Source organism: Mytilus trossulus, chromosome 7 (genome assembly GCF_036588685.1).
Source record: "Mytilus trossulus isolate FHL-02 chromosome 7, PNRI_Mtr1.1.1.hap1, whole genome shotgun sequence".
NCBI classification, from domain to species: Eukaryota; Metazoa; Mollusca; class Bivalvia; order Mytilida; family Mytilidae; genus Mytilus; species Mytilus trossulus.
In genome coordinates this window covers 46517823-46537694 of record NC_086379.1, presented here as the reverse complement: position 1 = coordinate 46537694, position 19872 = coordinate 46517823, and the positions used below count along the sequence as shown (strand labels likewise).

The 19872-nt window shown below is 32.9% G+C and overlaps 2 protein-coding genes across 2 annotated transcripts; one reads left to right on the top strand and one right to left on the bottom strand.

Annotated features, from left to right (window-relative positions):
* Positions 1-363: 363 nt before the first annotated feature.
* On the bottom strand, positions 364-2829 carry LOC134726449 (uncharacterized). Its single transcript, XM_063590853.1, has one exon. It carries the CDS (start codon positions 2827-2829, stop codon positions 364-366), a length of 2466 nt encoding a protein of 821 aa, XP_063446923.1.
* A 235-nt stretch (positions 2830-3064) lies between these two features.
* Positions 3065-5122, top strand: LOC134726448 (uncharacterized). Its single transcript, XM_063590852.1, has one exon. It carries the CDS (start codon positions 3065-3067, stop codon positions 5120-5122), a length of 2058 nt encoding a protein of 685 aa, XP_063446922.1.
* Positions 5123-19872: the final 14750 nt, after the last annotated feature.

Here is a 19872-nt window from a genome sequence, read left to right as displayed (position 1 = left end):
TCAATCTATATAGGTGTGGATCAGTTTGTAAATAAACTGATGCAGTTACTAAATTGAATTATATAAGTGTCTAAGAATGTAACTTTAACACACTAATGAGTGTTATAAAATTAGGTGTTATATTTTATATATTATTCACGCAATATTTCGCTAAACAAATTAGCTTCATCGGGCGTGTGCATCTATCAAGGTGAAATCGGATGCATGACAAAAAATATCTTTGTAGCTTGAGCTACACAAAAGTTTAACATATTGATTAATGATCTGTATAAAACAATTTTTTGCCGTTTATTGTACATAAACATTTTTTTCAAAAATTAAAACAAATAGTTGTTTTAGTTAAATAGAAGTAAAATTGATGAGTTATTCCTTTGCTTTCGGGTAGAACTGTTTTTCATCCCTCTCATTAAGTCCATCAGGTTCAAGAGTACGTAGCTGATGCATCCAGAACCTTTCTCTCTTTTTTCTCATTTCTGAGTCCCAATTTTGGTTTACCTCAATTATTTGAAAGGTGATATTTTCAAAAGTATGTCCTGTTCTTAAGAGGTGTCTCGTAATTGGACAGTTTCTTCCTTTTGTATAAAACGACCGATGATTGTTTAGTCTGATATTAAATGTGGTTTCTGTTTCACCAACATACTGCAGCTTGCAAGTTCCACAAGTAAGAATGTAAATACTATTTTCCGTTTTGCAATTAGATGTAACATAGATGTTGTATCGCTGCTTTGTTACTGTGCTGCTGAAAGAGTGGTCAGTGTTGGCGGCTTTACAGCACTTACAGTTCCTTCTACCGCATTGTTTGTAACACCCAAATTTTGAAGTTTCTTGCTTCTTTACTTTTGATGTCACAAGTATGTCTTTGAGATTTTTGGGTCTGCGATAGGCAATAAGAGGAGGTGATGGAAAAATTTCTTTTAAGGACGAGTCATTTTCGATTAGACGCCAGTGCTTTCGGATAGAAGATGAAATATTTGTCAAATCGGGATGGAATGTTACAACAAACGGAATTCTATCTGCACGGGTCGCCTTATTTTTGTATTCCATGAGGCTAGCTCGATCTTTTTCTTTAGCTTTATCAAAAGCGTCTGTGATGTTTTTGGTTTTATATCCTCTTGATTTCAGCTGTGTTTTTAGTTGTCCCAAACGATAGTTAAGTTTGGATTCAGAGGAGCAAATTCGCTTTAGTCTGATGGCTTGACTGTAAGGTATACTCCTGGAGCAGTGTTTCGGATGACAACTTTTTGGAGAAAGGAACTGGTGTTTATCAGTTTTCTTTGTGTGGAGGTCAGTTGTCATGATCCCGTTTTTTACAAATGTGGTGGTGTCGAGAAAAGCAATTTTCTCGCTTGAAAATTCAGATGTAAATTTAATTGAGTGATGGAACTGATTACAATGATCTAAGAAATCTTGCAAATGTTCTGCAGTATCGTTCCATTTCATGTCAATATCATCAATAAAACGGAGCCATGACAAAGGTTTGTATGGCACACTCAAAAGGATGCGTTCTTCGAGATCCCCCATAAAAATGTTGGCAAAAGAAGGTGCCATTTTTGTTCCCATACTAGTTCCGTCAATCTGTAAAAAGTGCTTGTCGTTGAAAACAAAGTTGTTATTTTCAAGAACTAGCTTGAGCAATTGAACTAGACAGTCAGTTTGGGGATGTTTATCCTTTCGAGTATTCCATACTTTTTCACACGCGGCTATTCCTTCATCTTTTGGAATATTTGTGTATAAAGAACACACATCCATTGAAACCAAAATTGTGTTGTTGGGTAAAGGACTTAAGGAATTCATTTTCTTCAAATAGTCAGTCGTATCTTGAATATGAGATGGTAGTTGTTGAACATGTGGTCTGAGATGGTAATCAACAAATTCAGAAATTTTTTCGGTGGGATGGCCATTAGCTGATACTATAGGTCTCCCCGGAATCCCTTCTTTGTGAAGTTTTGGAAGTAAGTAGAATCGACCGGCTGTGCACGTTTCGTCTGGGCGTAGATAATCGTACGTATCGTCATCAATTTGTTTATCTTTATTCATTTCTGAGAGGGCGTCATTAATTTTTTTGTTGATTTCTTTTGTTGGATCACATGTTAGTTCTTTATAAAATTTAGCGTTTGAGAGTTGACGATTTCCTTCTTCGATGTAGTCTGCCTTGTTCATCACTACAACGGCACTTCCTTTGTCAGCTTGTTTGATAACAATTTCGTCACGGTCTTTTAAGTTAATCATGGCTTGACTTTCTGACTTTGAAATATTTCTGACTTGTTTACCACTGATTGAAGATCTGACCTCAGCTTTGACTGATGTAATGAATGATTCCAAATTGTCGTTTTTGCTTTTAGGGGGATTCCATGTACTTTTCTTTTTAAATTTTGGGATGCATATGTCTCCTTCATCACTCTCATAATCAGATTCATTCATTCCGGCTTCTTTTAAATTTTTCTTCTGTTGTCTATTGAAATGTTCTTTCAACCGGAGACGCCTGGCAAATGCTTCTACATCTGTCTCAAGTTGTAAATTGTTGACGGTTGCTGGAGCTGGACAAAAATTAAGGCCTTTACTCAATAGTTTTTCCTCAGAGGTAGTTAGTTCTATTGATGACAGATTTACAACTAACTTATCTTGAACTGCGTGTTTTTGTTTTTTAAAACGCCTTTTCCTCGGTTGTTTTGATTTACTCTCTTTTAACAAGTTTAAAATTGGATCTTCTTCAAAAACGGAACTTTGTTGGTTTAAACGGTCTCGTTTGAATTTTTTATTTTGTTTAGCTTTGAAATTTTGTTTCTCTATTCTTTGAATGTCGAATAGTCGTCTTTGAATTACGTCCATATGGCGTTTTAAAAAACAAAAACACGCAGTTCAAGATAAGTTAGTTGTAAATCTGTCATCAATAGAACTAACTACCTCTGAGGAAAAACTATTGAGTAAAGGCCTTAATTTTTGTCCAGCTCCAGCAACCGTCAACAATTTACAACTTGAGACAGATGTAGAAGCATTTGCCAGGCGTCTCCGGTTGAAAGAACATTTCAATAGACAACAGAAGAAAAATTTAAAAGAAGCCGGAATGAATGAATCTGATTATGAGAGTGATGAAGGAGACATATGCATCCCAAAATTTAAAAAGAAAAGTACATGGAATCCCCCTAAAAGCAAAAACGACAATTTGGAATCATTCATTACATCAGTCAAAGCTGAGGTCAGATCTTCAATCAGTGGTAAACAAGTCAGAAATATTTCAAAGTCAGAAAGTCAAGCCATGATTAACTTAAAAGACCGTGACGAAATTGTTATCAAACAAGCTGACAAAGGAAGTGCCGTTGTAGTGATGAACAAGGCAGACTACATCGAAGAAGGAAATCGTCAACTCTCAAACGCTAAATTTTATAAAGAACTAACATGTGATCCAACAAAAGAAATCAACAAAAAAATTAATGACGCCCTCTCAGAAATGAATAAAGATAAACAAATTGATGACGATACGTACGATTATCTACGCCCAGACGAAACGTGCACAGCCGGTCGATTCTACTTACTTCCAAAACTTCACAAAGAAGGGATTCCGGGGAGACCTATAGTATCAGCTAATGGCCATCCCACCGAAAAAATTTCTGAATTTGTTGATTACCATCTCAGACCACATGTTCAACAACTACCATCTCATATTCAAGATACGACTGACTATTTGAAGAAAATGAATTCCTTAAGTCCTTTACCCAACAACACAATTTTGGTTTCAATGGATGTGTGTTCTTTATACACAAATATTCCAAAAGATGAAGGAATAGCCGCGTGTGAAAAAGTATGGAATACTCGAAAGGATAAACATCCCCAAACTGACTGTCTAGTTCAATTGCTCAAGCTAGTTCTTGAAAATAACAACTTTGTTTTCAACGACAAGCACTTTTTACAGATTGACGGAACTAGTATGGGAACAAAAATGGCACCTTCTTTTGCCAACATTTTTATGGGGGATCTCGAAGAACGCATCCTTTTGAGTGTGCCATACAAACCTTTGTCATGGCTCCGTTTTATTGATGATATTGACATGAAATGGAACGATACTGCAGAACATTTGCAAGATTTCTTAGATCATTGTAATCAGTTCCATCACTCAATTAAATTTACATCTGAATTTTCAAGCGAGAAAATTGCTTTTCTCGACACCACCACATTTGTAAAAAACGGGATCATGACAACTGACCTCCACACAAAGAAAACTGATAAACACCAGTTCCTTTCTCCAAAAAGTTGTCATCCGAAACACTGCTCCAGGAGTATACCTTACAGTCAAGCCATCAGACTAAAGCGAATTTGCTCCTCTGAATCCAAACTTAACTATCGTTTGGGACAACTAAAAACACAGCTGAAATCAAGAGGATATAAAACCAAAAACATCACAGACGCTTTTGATAAAGCTAAAGAAAAAGATCGAGCTAGCCTCATGGAATACAAAAATAAGGCGACCCGTGCAGATAGAATTCCGTTTGTTGTAACATTCCATCCCGATTTGACAAATATTTCATCTTCTATCCGAAAGCACTGGCGTCTAATCGAAAATGACTCGTCCTTAAAAGAAATTTTTCCATCACCTCCTCTTATTGCCTATCGCAGACCCAAAAATCTCAAAGACATACTTGTGACATCAAAAGTAAAGAAGCAAGAAACTTCAAAATTTGGGTGTTACAAACAATGCGGTAGAAGGAACTGTAAGTGCTGTAAAGCCGCCAACACTGACCACTCTTTCAGCAGCACAGTAACAAAGCAGCGATACAACATCTATGTTACATCTTATTGCAAAACGGAAAATAGTATTTACATTCTTACTTGTGGAACTTGCAAGCTGCAGTATGTTGGTGAAACAGAAACCACATTTAATATCAGACTAAACAATCATCGGTCGTTTTATACAAAAGGAAGAAACTGTCCAATTACGAGACACCTCTTAAGAACAGGACATACTTTTGAAAATATCACCTTTCAAATAATTGAGGTAAACCAAAATTGGGACTCAGAAATGAGAAAAAAGAGAGAAAGGTTCTGGATGCATCAGCTACGTACTCTTGAACCTGATGGACTTAATGAGAGGGATGAAAAACAGTTCTACCCGAAAGCAAAGGAATAACTCATCAATTTTACTTCTATTTAACTAAAACAACTATTTGTTTTAATTTTTGAAAAAATTGTTTATGTACAATAAACGGCAAAAAATTGTTTTATACAGATCATTAATCAATATGTTAAACTTTTGTGTAGCTCAAGCTACAAAGATATTTTTTGTCATGCATCCGATTTCACCTTGATAGATGCACACGCCCGATGAAGCTAATTTGTTTAGCGAAATATTGCGTGAATAATATATAAAATATAACACCTAATTTTATAACACTCATTAGTGTGTTAAAGTTACATTCTTAGACACTTATATATATATATATATATATAGTTAATGAAAAGTTTGTGAAACATTTAGCATTGTTTAATATTTTTCTTACGATAGGCTGTAAAACCCTTGCCAAAGATTGAACTATTATAGTATTATTGTTCTCGTCATGAACATGAAATATTTGCCACTGTCCTTTAAACAAGGAGTAATTAACTTTAATATATCAACAGTCTGAATTTTGGACAATTACATCTTTGTAGATTTATCTCCAAGCATACATATACTACAATGTTAATGTTTGTTTCTTGCGTCTTTGATCCACTTTATCATTTTATTTGGATACTTGCGGATATCTTCTCAACGGAAACATTAGAAAAGAACCCGGATAGAACCAATAAGTTGGGTTTGCTATGACCAAACAGCCCGGATGTTGTACCATTTACTATGATTTCGAACGAAAGAACCCGGATAGAATAAAGGTTCAAAACCAAAAGAGCTGGATAGAACCTAATTGAATTCGGAAATGTCATGATTTTTGATACTTTGAACGTATTTCCTAAATCATTTATTTTTAGTATATTTATTTTCATATTCATATTTATGTTTATATATAAATCACAAACTCTATATCCATGCTCTCTCTCTTTTTTTTTTTTACACCCACACATTCACTTGGTACTATCTCTCTCACACACACACATACATCTCTCTCCCTCTCTCAAAAACACACTTCTCCTACACGCACTCTCATCTCTCTCACACACACACATGCTCTCCTCCTCTCATACACACACTGTCGCCCTCTCAAACACACACACTCTCCTCCACACACCCATCTCCTCTCACACAATCTCTTCTCTCTCTCTCTTACACCCACACACTCACTTGTTACGCTCTCTCTAACCAAACACACAGTTCCCTCCATCTCTCAAATACACACTTCTCTCACACGCACTCTCCTCTCACACATGCACACTCATCTCTCACATTTGCTCTCCTCCTCCTCTCATACAGAAACACACACTATCCATCTCTAAGACATACGCTCTCCTCTCTCACACACTGTCTCTCCTCCTCTCCTCTCACACACTATCTGCTACACTCAAACGTACGTGTCCTCTCTCACAAACTACAGTCTCCTCTCTGTCACACCTACTGTCTCCTCTCTCTCTCCCTCTCACACCTACTGTCTGCTCTCTCTCACACATACTCCTCCCACACATACTCTCCTCACACATAAAGTCTCGACCTTTAGCCCATCTGCTTACTGTAGTCTACTCCAACCCATACATTTAACCGAACCCTTCATATTAGCCCTCCCCTTATCACCACAATATACCTACCCGTAATCCATAACCCTAACTACCCTATCCACAAACTAGTATAATAAATCCCGTAATTTCTCCTACCCTATACGACACCTCCTAAACATGATCCCAATTCCTCTCCCAGTGAATGCTCTGTATACGACTGTTTCCAATCACATGAGAAATGTCAATATAACAGACTTTCAAAAAGACTCTGACAGTACAGGACTGTTGACATCACAGTCTATCGGAGAGGAGGCCAATGTCTACTATTGTCTGGATAAGGTTGGTATTCAGTTTGTTTTTAAACTTTATGCAATGGGTTGGTATTCAGTTAAGCTTCATTAGGTAAGAGTACAACACTAACCAAGAAAATCTATGCTTTTTATTGCAATGAGAATGCCATACTTCACCGGTCTTTAAACATTTTACAATATATACCTATATGAAGAACCAACTTTTTTTGTGTTCATTTGCATATCACATTTTTTAATGTTCTTAACCCTGTTTATGTTCAGATACATGTAGCTTACATTCTATATGCACAAAAAAATATTAAATGAGATAAAATAAAGGGTGCTAACTGTGACAATCCTTAAGTCAAAGTTAATATATAACGTAACCAATAGACGGCTAATTAACAGATTACGCCATGTAAACACAATCACTTCACGTGTAATTCATAGTAACTACTAAAACTGTAGAAATATCAACAGATTTAGAACATAAAAATCTTAAAATTTATTATAAGGATTTTTCAAATGAATTAAAAGTGGTTGTATAACATTTTTTTTATCCGACTGAAATCCCCCCTCCCGAAATTGCTTGATTGAACTACTTTAGTATTTATTGTTCTCGTCATGAACATAGCTGAAATATTTGCCACTGTCCTTCACATAAACAGTAATAAATTAAATATGTCAACGGACTAAATTTTCAATAGTTGCACCTTTGTAGATCGGTTTCCAAGCATACTACAATGTAAAATGTTTTTCTTGTATACGATTGCATATAGTTAGTTATTTTATAATTTGTGAATTCATGAGAAATAAAAAATGTATTTATCAATTGTAACAACTTATATTAACTTTACGTTTTAAATTGTGATTACCATTTAGATTCAATCTCCATATTAAACATTAAGCTACATTTATATCATATGAAATTAAAATATGCATTTAATTTTAATATATACAGATAGTTGTTATCATGAATTCCCTGTGCTACAATAACTAGATCGATTTCAAAATATATTGTAATAAATGTAAATTAAATAACGAATTACATTATGTTTTTTTCTTATTTTTCATTATACATGTATATACTTGTAACTATATATGGAAAGGGGGAATTCAAGACTATACCTCACTGGATGAACGTTTTCTGATAAGTGCAATACATTACTACTGCTAGCATAGTCTGAAAAAAATTAGATTTGTACACTTTCCTGCATTAATTAGAGTTCTATTTTTATCGATCGATTTATTGATTGATAGATTGTTGTTTTTTTGTTTAACGCCCAGTAGCAAATTGTTCATGAAAGCTTAAGACCAACTAACAATGGAAAAAACGAAAAGCAATTGACTTTATATAGGAGTTTAATACGAGTTAAATGTTTTAATGCTTTTAAATTACGAATCTTAACGATTGTCTCATTGTTTAATAATTATTTAAATATAAGTATAAATAAACGTTTTTTTTTTAAATGCATTCAACGCCTTTTTTCTGAAATTATCTCATCCGACCGAAAAATTTGAAGGATAAATGAGTGTGAATTATGACTACATGCATAAAAGACCAACTGGAATCATTAAAACTACTTATATTAACTTTGCCCGAGGGAGCTTCAATCAAATTTATATCTGTTTAGCACTATTTGTTTACCGTTGGGCACATTTGTACTATAAATATATATATTTGACCTAATTTGATTTTTTCCCCATATCGACCTTTCATTGTATTGCTTAAAAGGTTAAAAAAAAACTAATGTCTGCTGCACTTTTCACCTATAAATTGTAGTATTGATTTCAAAACGCCACGTGCGTTATTGTTTTAGTAATTATACATGTACATTGTTTAGCAGGACATTCTTGGTTATTAACCTCATCGGTTTCCATGGATTTGTCTAATTCCCTATCCCCAATGCCGAAATGAAAATTGACGGCGGCCATACTTGGTGATTGCACTTATTGGATTTCTATCTAGGTCAACAACCGCTTCTGTATCTTGTCAATTTCTTTACGAAAACGAGACATCATGTCTTCGCATAAATGTGACGATTCGTGACATCCATTGTGATGAAACACTTCCATTCACGCAGGTTGAAAATGTCAATTAGAATATACGGCAAACTTTAACCGTATTGTATACAAAACAAAAACTAAAGAAAGGTGTTTTAGAAACAACAAAAAGATATATGTCATTTTGTAAGAGCCAGACGATGAATTTATTTCTCTCTTTTGCTCTTTTACATTTAAAAACAAATCTATAAAGTAGTAAATGTATTTTTAACTACAAGACAACTGTTGCAGATTGTACTTGTATTTATAATTTTGACATAACTTGTGCGAACATCGAATAATTATTGTATTATGGTTTAAAACGAGACAAGACAATTTTATAAGCTATAACAAATAGAACTAGCAGCATATGTTGTTATTTTCATACAAAGGATGATATTTATGTGTATAAATCTAGATTAAAATATTTACTGCGTCAAAATCAACTGGAACAGTAAAAATGTAAGTTTATATATTTTTTTCTTTATAACTCATCGTTACTTTGATCCTAATATTCTGATTTACGATGCATTGTAAACAAAAGTATTGTAGCTGTAAATTTTCTTCAAACCATATTTTTATAGCATATTATCTGATTGTTTAGAGTTTCAACACTAGCTTATTAATTACAATAATATGGGTGACAATTGTAATGCGTACAACACAAATGTAAATTATATTTATAAGGGGATAATATCAATTTTACTAAAATGCGTGCTAAATAATTCAATTTCTTTTATTGTGTAAAACAGTCATTTATGTGTACCTTGACCTATAGTTGTGAATTTCTCTGTCATTTGGTCTATTGTGGAGAGTTGTCTCGTTGAAAATTATACCACATCTTCTTTTTTTTTTTAAATAAATACTAGGTACACACACAGTTTTGTTTTTGTTTTTATGAACTTTAACAACACAATCTCTTGTTATCCCAGATCCACGTTGAGCAAACAGTAATTATGCATTATATTTCTTTTTAGTTAGAAATAAAAAAAAAAGGAGATGTGGTATGATTGCCAATGAGACAACTGTCCACATGAGACCAAAATGACACAGACATTAACACAGTTCATTTTGGTGTAGCCAGTCAAGGTCGTTTAAACTCCCCATCATCATTTTGGTATTCTCATCGCGGACTTAAATTTAAAGCATTTACAAGAATCAGCTTAATAGTTTAGCTTAAATGCTGATGTTTATGCTCCATCTTGGAAATAGTTCGTATATGGGTATGACCAGAAACTTATATATTGACACCGTATGTTTGTGGCATAACATCGCGGCCACAAGTTTAAAAAGTTTTTCTGTTTAGTATTAAATTTATTTTAAGATCCATTTTGTTACATCTTGTGATCAATTCTATTTGGCAATCGCCATTGGCAGTCAGCAGGGTTCAAGAACATCAGTTGTTCGACCTGTTAGTCAAATGCGTTTTGTTGAAATATACTTTTTCACTTTTTTGGTCTATTTGAAAATGTTGTTTGTGCTGTTTTTAGACCCTTCTACAACGAAATTTGTTTAACATGCACACGTATAAAAATTGCGGTTTATCCAACGCAATCATAGGTTTGAACGTAGTTTTCAATTTAGACTCGTTTATATTTTTTTGTTTGGGCTTTGTATCATATTTTCCCTCCGGTTTATATGATCCGTTCATCCTTTATTGACTCTTTAAATTCAAGAGTTTATCTAAAAATTAGGGTACTTTTTCTAAAAGTGAGGATACTCTTAATATGGCTTTCAAAATACCGTTTCGATACCTAACATCACTGAAGAGACATTTATTGTCGAAATCCGGATCTGGTGTACTAAAATATATTGACACCGTATGTTTGTGGCATAACATCGCGGCCACAAGTTTAAAAAGTTTTTCTGTTTAGTATTAAATTTATTTTAAGATCCATTTTGTTACATCTTGTGATCAATTCTATTTGGTAATCGCCATTGGCAGTCAGCAGGGTTCAAGAACATCAGTTGTTCGACCTAAAATGCCAAATGCGTTTTGTTGAAATATACTTTTTTACTTTTTTGGTCTTTTTGAAAATGTTGTTTGTGCTGTTTTTAGACCCTTCTACAACGAAATTTGTTTGACATGCACACGTATAAAAATTGCGGTTTTTATCCAACGCAATCATAGGTTTGAATGTAGTTTTCAATTTAGACTCGTTTATATATATATATTGATATACTGTTCCCGGGTTTGACCGATTCATTCTTAATTCAATTTAGTCTGTAATTAAGATTTTATTTCGAAATTATAACTAGGCTTCATTTATTTTAAACTTAAGTGAAACTTCAAGAGTCTAAAAATAAAGTTTAAAATATAATTAAAAATAAAGAGAGGAAGTTCTATATCAATTATGATGTCAATTTGTAATAATTATATTCAAGAACAATCAATTATGCCACGGATATCAAAGGAAGAGAAACGGGTAACAGGAAGTTTAATCAAAAACCATATTTTTTAATTAATCAAATTATGGTCGCCTTTAGCGCGATTACTATGAAAAATAGCATAATTTTATAGACAATACTTGCAAGATGTAAGCCACAGTTTCTGAAATAAAAATGAAATGGTAAAAGGGGTTGCTGATTTTAAGTAAAATGAAAATTTGATTCTTGTATCTGCCTTAGGTTCAGTTGCAAATATTTCATGCATGTGAGATATTTTAAGAAAAGAACTGCGTTATGATTGCGTTCATATGTGATGAAAAAATTCCATAATTGATTTTGAGGTCAACACCTTTAAACTAAAGAGTCATAGATACCTAAGATGACTTACTTTTGATTACAAAAGGTGTGTGATAACTGAAAAAAAACCAAACATTAAAACCAATTCGAAACATCGAAAACTAAGCCCCGATTATGGCTAAGAATATAAACATCCTTGTATGTTTTCTTTTTCTAACAAAGACTAGCAACTAAAACGCTTAGATTATACTATTATTAGTGTTCCGACAATGTGTTATATGAATATTCCATAGATATATATAATAAATAGCTTTTATATGAAACTAGCTTGCATGTAAACCCATACTTGATTTCATTGCACAATACGCAGCTTTCTTGAATACGGTAACGATCATCAGGGAAACATTAGTATGTATAATCTGGATAAAAATTTCGGTAGCAACAAATATGTATCTTTTATCTATTTTTTTTGGCTGAAAGAGGACCAGTTTTTGTTTTAAGATCTTAATATTAAGTTTATGTAATGTGAGAATGGTGTGAAGTTAGCAGCCGGTTCGATATTCGATATTAGATATTCAATAACCAACCGGCTGCTAGCAGTTGGTTGGATATTAAAATTTATTTGAAAACCGTAAAAAAATATTTGATAACGTTAAAGGCATGATTTTAATACTTCAGAGGAGCGAATAGATACGTAGGAAATCGATTTATGACCACATCAAGTTGTCTTAAACTGTCTAATATTATGTAAAATTACTGTCTTTTGATGAGGTAGATATGTAGTTTTATTGACTGAAATCCACTGAAATCACTGAAATTTTGACAATTTTTAGCTGAAAAGTTACAATCTAAGCCCTCCGTAGATATTCCTAACAATAGAGGAAGTGTACCTAAATTCCTTTTAGTCACGTGTGTGTCTCCCTATTGACTAAATGACTGCTTATTTTGTCCCAAAATGTTGATATTTTTCAGCTGAAAAGTGACAATATAAGCCGTTCATAGATATAGAATATGACATAATATGGGAAATCCTTCCAATACAACCTTTATATATACCGAGTCTATAATTTAATTAAATCTTATGGACAATGAAAGACCATTGGGGTCTCTCCCTCATTTAAGCGGTCTCAGGTAGATCTTCACTATAAATTTCTTTTTTGCGCTTTCCATAAATATTTCTATTTATATTCCTGAATGTTTTCTAGAGTTAGCGGTTTTTGTTTTTGTTTTAAGAGATCATATCATGTATAAAAGTATATCTTTGAGGTTTTTTTTATTGATAACAATCTTTATTACATAAAGACAAATATCCAAGTTAGAAAAGAGTTTATATTCGAATTTACGACAGAAAAATTATGAAATAATTTTCGACAAATCTTATCAGATCTTAACTATGAAAATTATGCTTTTAATGTTTTTAAGTATATTTTTTTTATGATTTTCAACTTAATTTTGAATATCCAACCGATTGCTAGCAGTCGGTTGGATATTGAATATCGAATATCGAATAACGAACCGGTTGCTAACTTCACATTTGAGAGAGAAAACAATGACTGTGAGGGAAAAAGAAAAATGAAATATGCATTGCTATGACAATGCTTTTCATAATGAAATGAAAAACAATTAATGGGTATTGACAAATAATTTGAAAAGGAATTATGGTTATCCAATTTTAATCAAGCAAGATAGAAGATGATATAATTCAATTTGATAGCATTATTTCTATGATTATATTGTCCAAAAAGAATCACAATTGAAATAGAACATCAAAGTCATGTTTGATAACATAACTAGAATAACAAGATGTCAGCCTGCTAACAGTGTTGGCAAAGCAGGTTGTTGAAACTTGCAATTGCCTTATTGTTTCCGTATTGTATACTTTATTTTGTGTTTCCGTACTGTATCCTTTATTCTATGTTTCCGTACTGTATACTTTATTTTATGTTTCCATACTGTATCCTTTGTTTTATGTTTCCGTACTGTATACTTTATTTTGTGTTTCCGTGCTGTATCCTTTATTTTATGTTTCCATACTGTATCCTTTGTTTTATGTTTCCGTACTGTATACTTTATTTTGTGTTTCCGTGCTGTATCCTTTATTTTATGTTTCCGTACTGTATACTTTATTTTATGTTTCCATACTGTATCCTTTGTTTTATGTTTCCGTACTGTATCCTTTATTTTGTGTTTCCGTGCTGTATCCTTTATTCTATGTTTCCGTACTGTATACTTTATTTTATGTTTCCGTACTGTATCCTTTGTTTTATTTTTCCGTACTGTATCCTTTATTTTATGTTTCCGTACTGCATACTTTATTTTATGTTTCCGTACTGTATACTTTATTTGATTAAAGATCGTGTTGTTCAGTCTATGTTTTTTTCTATGTTGTGATTTGTCTTCAATCTGTTAATCGTCTTTAATTTGAACGTTTTTGTTTTTTTGACATGGGATTTTGAGTATGTTTTCGACTTATGAGATTGCATATACCTTTCGCTTCTCTTTTATATTTGATTTATTTCCAAAGAAATTTTGTTTAGAACCGGAAATGTTTGACTAGGATTTATAAAAGCAAAGTTAAACAGAATGTTTCGAATACATAATGTTTTCTGAACACTGACATTAATTTGTAAAATAATCTTTCAAGTAAGCATTTAAGGTTAATTATGCTTATCTGTGATACCTTAATCTCTTATAAATCATGTAAATTAACTGTTAAGTATTTCCCTGTCTCAGATTTTTTTCGCTGTTGCAATAGGGATTTTTTGTATCTCTACTATTAATGTAGCATTTGAAACTTGTTTGCTCTTCATATGCTTACGAAAACACATACATGTATACTTATTGAAAAGATACATACTGTTTATCATTGTAAGGAGGGTATTAGTGGCCATAGAAGGTAAAATATTCTATTCAACTAGACATTTTTTTTTATAATGGTCGATATTTCTTTGCAAATACATTGTAGTTAACAAGATAATATATACATTTGTATTTGATTACACTGAATATTAGTAGAGATGGTTAAGAAACTCATTCGACCTTTAATTTCATCATTCTTTTACTATCAAGATGTTAACAAAACTTTGAATAATGAAGATATATTTTTTTATAAAGATATTGGTTTTCCTGTTTGTATTGCCTTTCAGTACACATGTAGTCATTTTGAAGCCCTTTATAGCTTACTGGTCGGTGTGAACTGCTTATGACTTTGAACTATTCTTGATTAGATAGTCTATAACAAAGAAAAAAATAATTAATATACCTGTACCCGAATTACATTTGTATGTTTTTTCAACATTTCGTTTTTCAGTTTTTAAGAATGTCGCGATTTAAAACTTTCACTCTTATTGTATAGAAAGTCCTAGAACGTCGCCTATTGTTGAAGACTATATTGACCTCTAGATTTAGTTAAGTTGCATGTGATTGTGTCCCTACCATTTCCGCTTTTGCATAATCGAAAGAGTGTTGCAAGCTTACATATTATCTTTGTAATCAGCATATAAAGTATACGTAAGATTTGATTTTGCTTTCTTAATGGTATAAGACGCCTTGATAATTGCTTTATTGTGTATCAGCGTGTAAGATATAGTATTGTCGGATACTGTACTGTTCGATTGAAAATTACAATGCAAACATGCGATGGTGAGCTTTTACTTGACAGATGGTATCCGTTTGCTTGAAATCTCTGCTTTCTATTATGGAAAATATTTTGTACTTTAATCAAATAAAGAAATAGAAAGTGAATGATATTAAAACGTATAATATGTAATGATATGAATGAGAAAGATATAAGCAATTGCAAATTAATTTTACGAATCAGACTTCTTTTAGAAATGTAAAATCTCATTTAAAATAAGTGATTCAGGAAATTATCAAAACTGAAATTAATTTAATAACATAACAATACATGTCGTGGTCTTGATAGATAGTTATCAAAGGGAGCAGGCTTATATACTAATACGCCAGACGCGCGTTTCGTCTAGCCCTACATAAAAATCATAAATGACGCTCATATCAAAATATTTAAAATGCTTAACAAGTACATAGTTGAAGGGCATTTATGACCCGAAACTCAACAATGTCTCGGTTTATATATATCTAGGTTTTGAAGTAGTCTAGTACTTTTGCTAAGATTTAAAGATAATTTAGACAGGAAAATTGCTGATTTTCCGGTGTTAGATTTAGCTTTAAAACAATTTTTTATTGATTTATTAGTTAAAATTTTAAACAAAATCAAGTTATATGCAACAAACCGCCTGTAGACAGTCATTTTCTGGAGAGATCATTCAAAATTACACGTTACAAAGAAATATATCAGACAATGATTTACTTTGATCAATTCCATGCACTTGCATGACTTTTGTCAATTATTCTCTTAAAGTGTACTTAAAATGTGTAAATAACCTCATCATAGATACCAGGATTAAATTTTGTATGTACGCCAGACCCGCGTTTTGTCTACAAAAGACTCATCAGTGACGCTCGAATCCAAAAAAGTTAAAAAGGCCAAATAAAGTACGAGTTTGAAGAGCATGTTTCAGAAACCAATGACAATCTTGGGTTTTGTTTCGATTGAAGCTAGCATGCATATCTAAACCAGTACATTTTGGCATCACGAGTCGTACTTATTATATAGTAATTATCAATTTGTCATTTTCGAAGTACTGACTTGCTTGAATTATACATGTTTGCTATCAATATACAGATGTCTCTTCAAAAGACATCTCACAAAAATTACACTATATAGACAAAGCTCATAGAATGCATGAATAGCCGAAGTTAATAGAACACATTAAAACATTATTTATTGCAACAGATAATTTTGTGGTAATATAAAATTACTATTGAACAAAATCGATTTTCAAAATGAATTCATTATTTCCTAAACACTGTTTTAGGACAGGTGTCACAGCACACAACTGCATGAATACCTAACAATTTATCTAATTCGAGTGTTTTTATTGTGTACTTCAAAATGTATCTCCTTATCTTAAAGTTTTTAAAACTATTACATCCGATTTCATTGAGTGTGTAGCTAAAGGTAATATATTTGATTACATTGCTTGCTATCTGAACCGTGAAGTCATTATTAGGTAAACTACTCTTCTTTTAGAATAGACTAGTCCGAATGATTACCAATCTATCTGTCTGTAAGACTATGCTACTTTGAAAGGGGGTAGTATACCTTACTTGAAATGACCTCACGGTTCAGATAGCAAGCAAGCTAACCAAAGATATTATCTTTAGCTACACACTCAATGAAATTGGCTGTAAAATGTTTCGTCATTAGCGTCCGTGTAATTTGGCGATAAAAGAAATCACTAACAATAATGTTTACATGTATAAAAGGAACACTTGCTATCAATTTTTATGTAATATATACGTATGGACTATAGGATTTATCAGTTTGGCAAACAGTATATGCTGTTTACTGATCTTTCTCCGGTGGGGTGGGGGTCCACAGACATCGTTGACAATATTTATTCCAAAAAGTTGCAGGCAGACAGCTCAGACAGCTTATTTAATTGAATGTGTAACACAATTTTGCATGTAACACATACACTATCAACTATCAAATAATAGAAACAACAAATACAGTTGGGGAGCTACCATTGTGATATTTATAAGGGGAGGTGCGGTAGAAGAAGCGGTGTGGGGAATTCGGGGGGGGGGGGGGGGGGGAGAGGGGGAGGGGGTTTGCTAGGATAACAAATTGTGTCCTGCATTTATTTTAGTTGTAATTTCTGTCCTGTCTTTTTTATTTTTCACCCTATTCGGGTCTATTTTTTTTGTAAATAAGTTCTGATCCTGCCTGTTTTGCCAAGTTGTCAATCCTGCCTTTTTACTGAAAACTTCTATTTTGCCTACTTTTTTCTTCAAATTTCACCCTTGTCCTCCCCTTCCCCTAAAAATCAAATGTTTGCTCCCTAATGGTTTTCCTTTTATGTACGCAGTTCTTCATTGTAATATCGTTAACAAAGACAATCAGTAACTGTTGATATATCATCTAACATTACTAATTTAAGGTACCAGATGAGCAAGTTTTGACAAATATATTCTCTCCGGTCATATCTACGCATACATTTATGACATTCCCAAAAGCTACCAGATGATATATATCAAAACCAGGACAAGAATTAAAGCTGTATATAAAATAGAAGATGTCGTATGATTGCTAATGAGACAACTATCCACAAGAGACCAAATGACACAGAAATAAAGAACTAAAGGTCACCTTACGGCCTTCAAGAATGAGGAAAGCCTCATACCTCATACCTCATAGTCAGATATAAAGGGCCCCTACTAATAGCCAAATATGCACATGGTATGCATAACGGGGAAATACATTCCCTTTTTTTTTTTTTTTTTATCAACGAGAGGAAATGGAAAGCAATTTCTTTGACAACTTTTAGAATGGTTTAGATATTGCAAAATAAATGAAAATTGCATTGTAAATATGTGTCTGAGATGCGTTTGTGCTATAATTGCTTATATGGATCCAGTTAAATTGTTCCTATAAGTTCCGACGTCAATGGACAATTAACTTATTAGGACGAATTAGAATGTTGGATTTCTTTTTTTAATATTATGGCTATTCACATTTTGTAGTTCTTAAACTGCGCTTCTTTGTGGACAGTCGTTTAATTTGAATTACGTAATCATTGTAGACGTCAGTTTTTGCTACATGCAGTCACACAGTCAAATATCGTCATAGATTTTAAATCAGTTTAGTGCCTGCGGGGAGAAGGACACACATTTAATTTGATTATTATATACATTTGGCAGTACTGGAATAAAAGGCGACAAACGAATACACAGAGCACAACAACATATAATCGATCAAATATAAAACAATTATTCTGTCTGATCAACTTAAATTCATATAAGTCAAAATACACAAATGATCAGAATATTAAAATAATATGATACATGTATTAGTCGCAATGTTAGGGTGGGGTTCGTATAACCTAGTCCTTTGTTTTCTATATTATGTTTTGTGTATAATTGTGTTTTTTTTTTGTCTTTTCCTATTTTAGCCATGGCGTTCATATGTTCGACTTATGAATTTGAATGTCCGTTTGGTATCTGTCACTTCTGTGTTATGTAAAGCTGACGATTTTTTGTTATTGAGAGAAAGTTTAATTTCACAGTGTGGGGATGGAACTGGGGAAATTTTCATGCCGGATTCCGACATTCGAAATAATAACAGCTTTGTTGTTGTAGGTTTAGTTGAATTGCACACATTTGACTATATAAAGTTTTTGCTTCGCAAGATTTGAACGACAACATTCACATGTAGACATCAAAACAATCAAAATAATAAAAACATGGTGGAGCTTCGATCAAAATTGTCACACAGCAGCATTTAAAAAACCATAGAACAAAAAAAAATCGGACTTAAAACTACAGTTACATTAAACACTTTCCAGTATCTAGAATAACCTCCTTGAAAGTTTAAAACAATTGTCCCTGCATAAATTTAAATGGATTAATTATTTTAATGTCTGCAAATTGTATTGACTGTACGATCGCTTGCAAAGTTACTGTACAATCATTTCGGCCTCTACTGAATATATAAACGATGTTATTGTTGGCTGCATTTGTTTAACTCGCTAACTAAGCATACCAACATTTTTGATATATACTGACAAATTTCTATATATTCACCCCAAACCCCAACCCCACCCCGGAGTTTGTATCAAAAATCCTGTGAAAAAAGGCTTTCTGATTATTCCTAGAAGAGGCCTGTGAGTTAACTAATAGAGTAAGGCCAGGTCAACATTTTCTCCCTCAATTATTTTTTGTCGGAAAAAACATTTCTTTTAAGGTCATCATTGGCCTTACTGCACAGACAAAAAAAATTAACTGTTGGAGTAATCAGTTCAGTCGAAATAGAAGTCGCGGTCGTGATTATCGAAGCCATAGTCATAAGACATAACTTCTGAACCGTGTAAAGTTGTTGCTACTGGACCCTCTATAGATCTGTTAACACCCGGAATGTTTAAACGCAGATAATTTCTCTTTAATAGCCGATGTAGCCAGATTGTCACCTCTTCCTTTAGGCGACACCAACTTCCTACCAGATACCCATAACATTTTAAACTGAAAACGACATGCTATGATAATTTATGTAAATATCCATGAACATATAAGATTCAAAACAATGTAAAACAAACAAACACATCTGCTGGTTCTGCTGTGGCCGAACGGGCCTCAA

What these genes read in the sequence shown, in the direction of transcription:
- LOC134726449 (XM_063590853.1), bottom strand. Translation starts at nt 2,829, where the DNA reads ATGGACGTAATTCAAAGACGACTATTCGACATTCAAAGAATAGAGAAA.
- LOC134726448 (XM_063590852.1), top strand. Translation starts at nt 3,065, where the DNA reads ATGAATGAATCTGATTATGAGAGTGATGAAGGAGACATATGCATCCCA.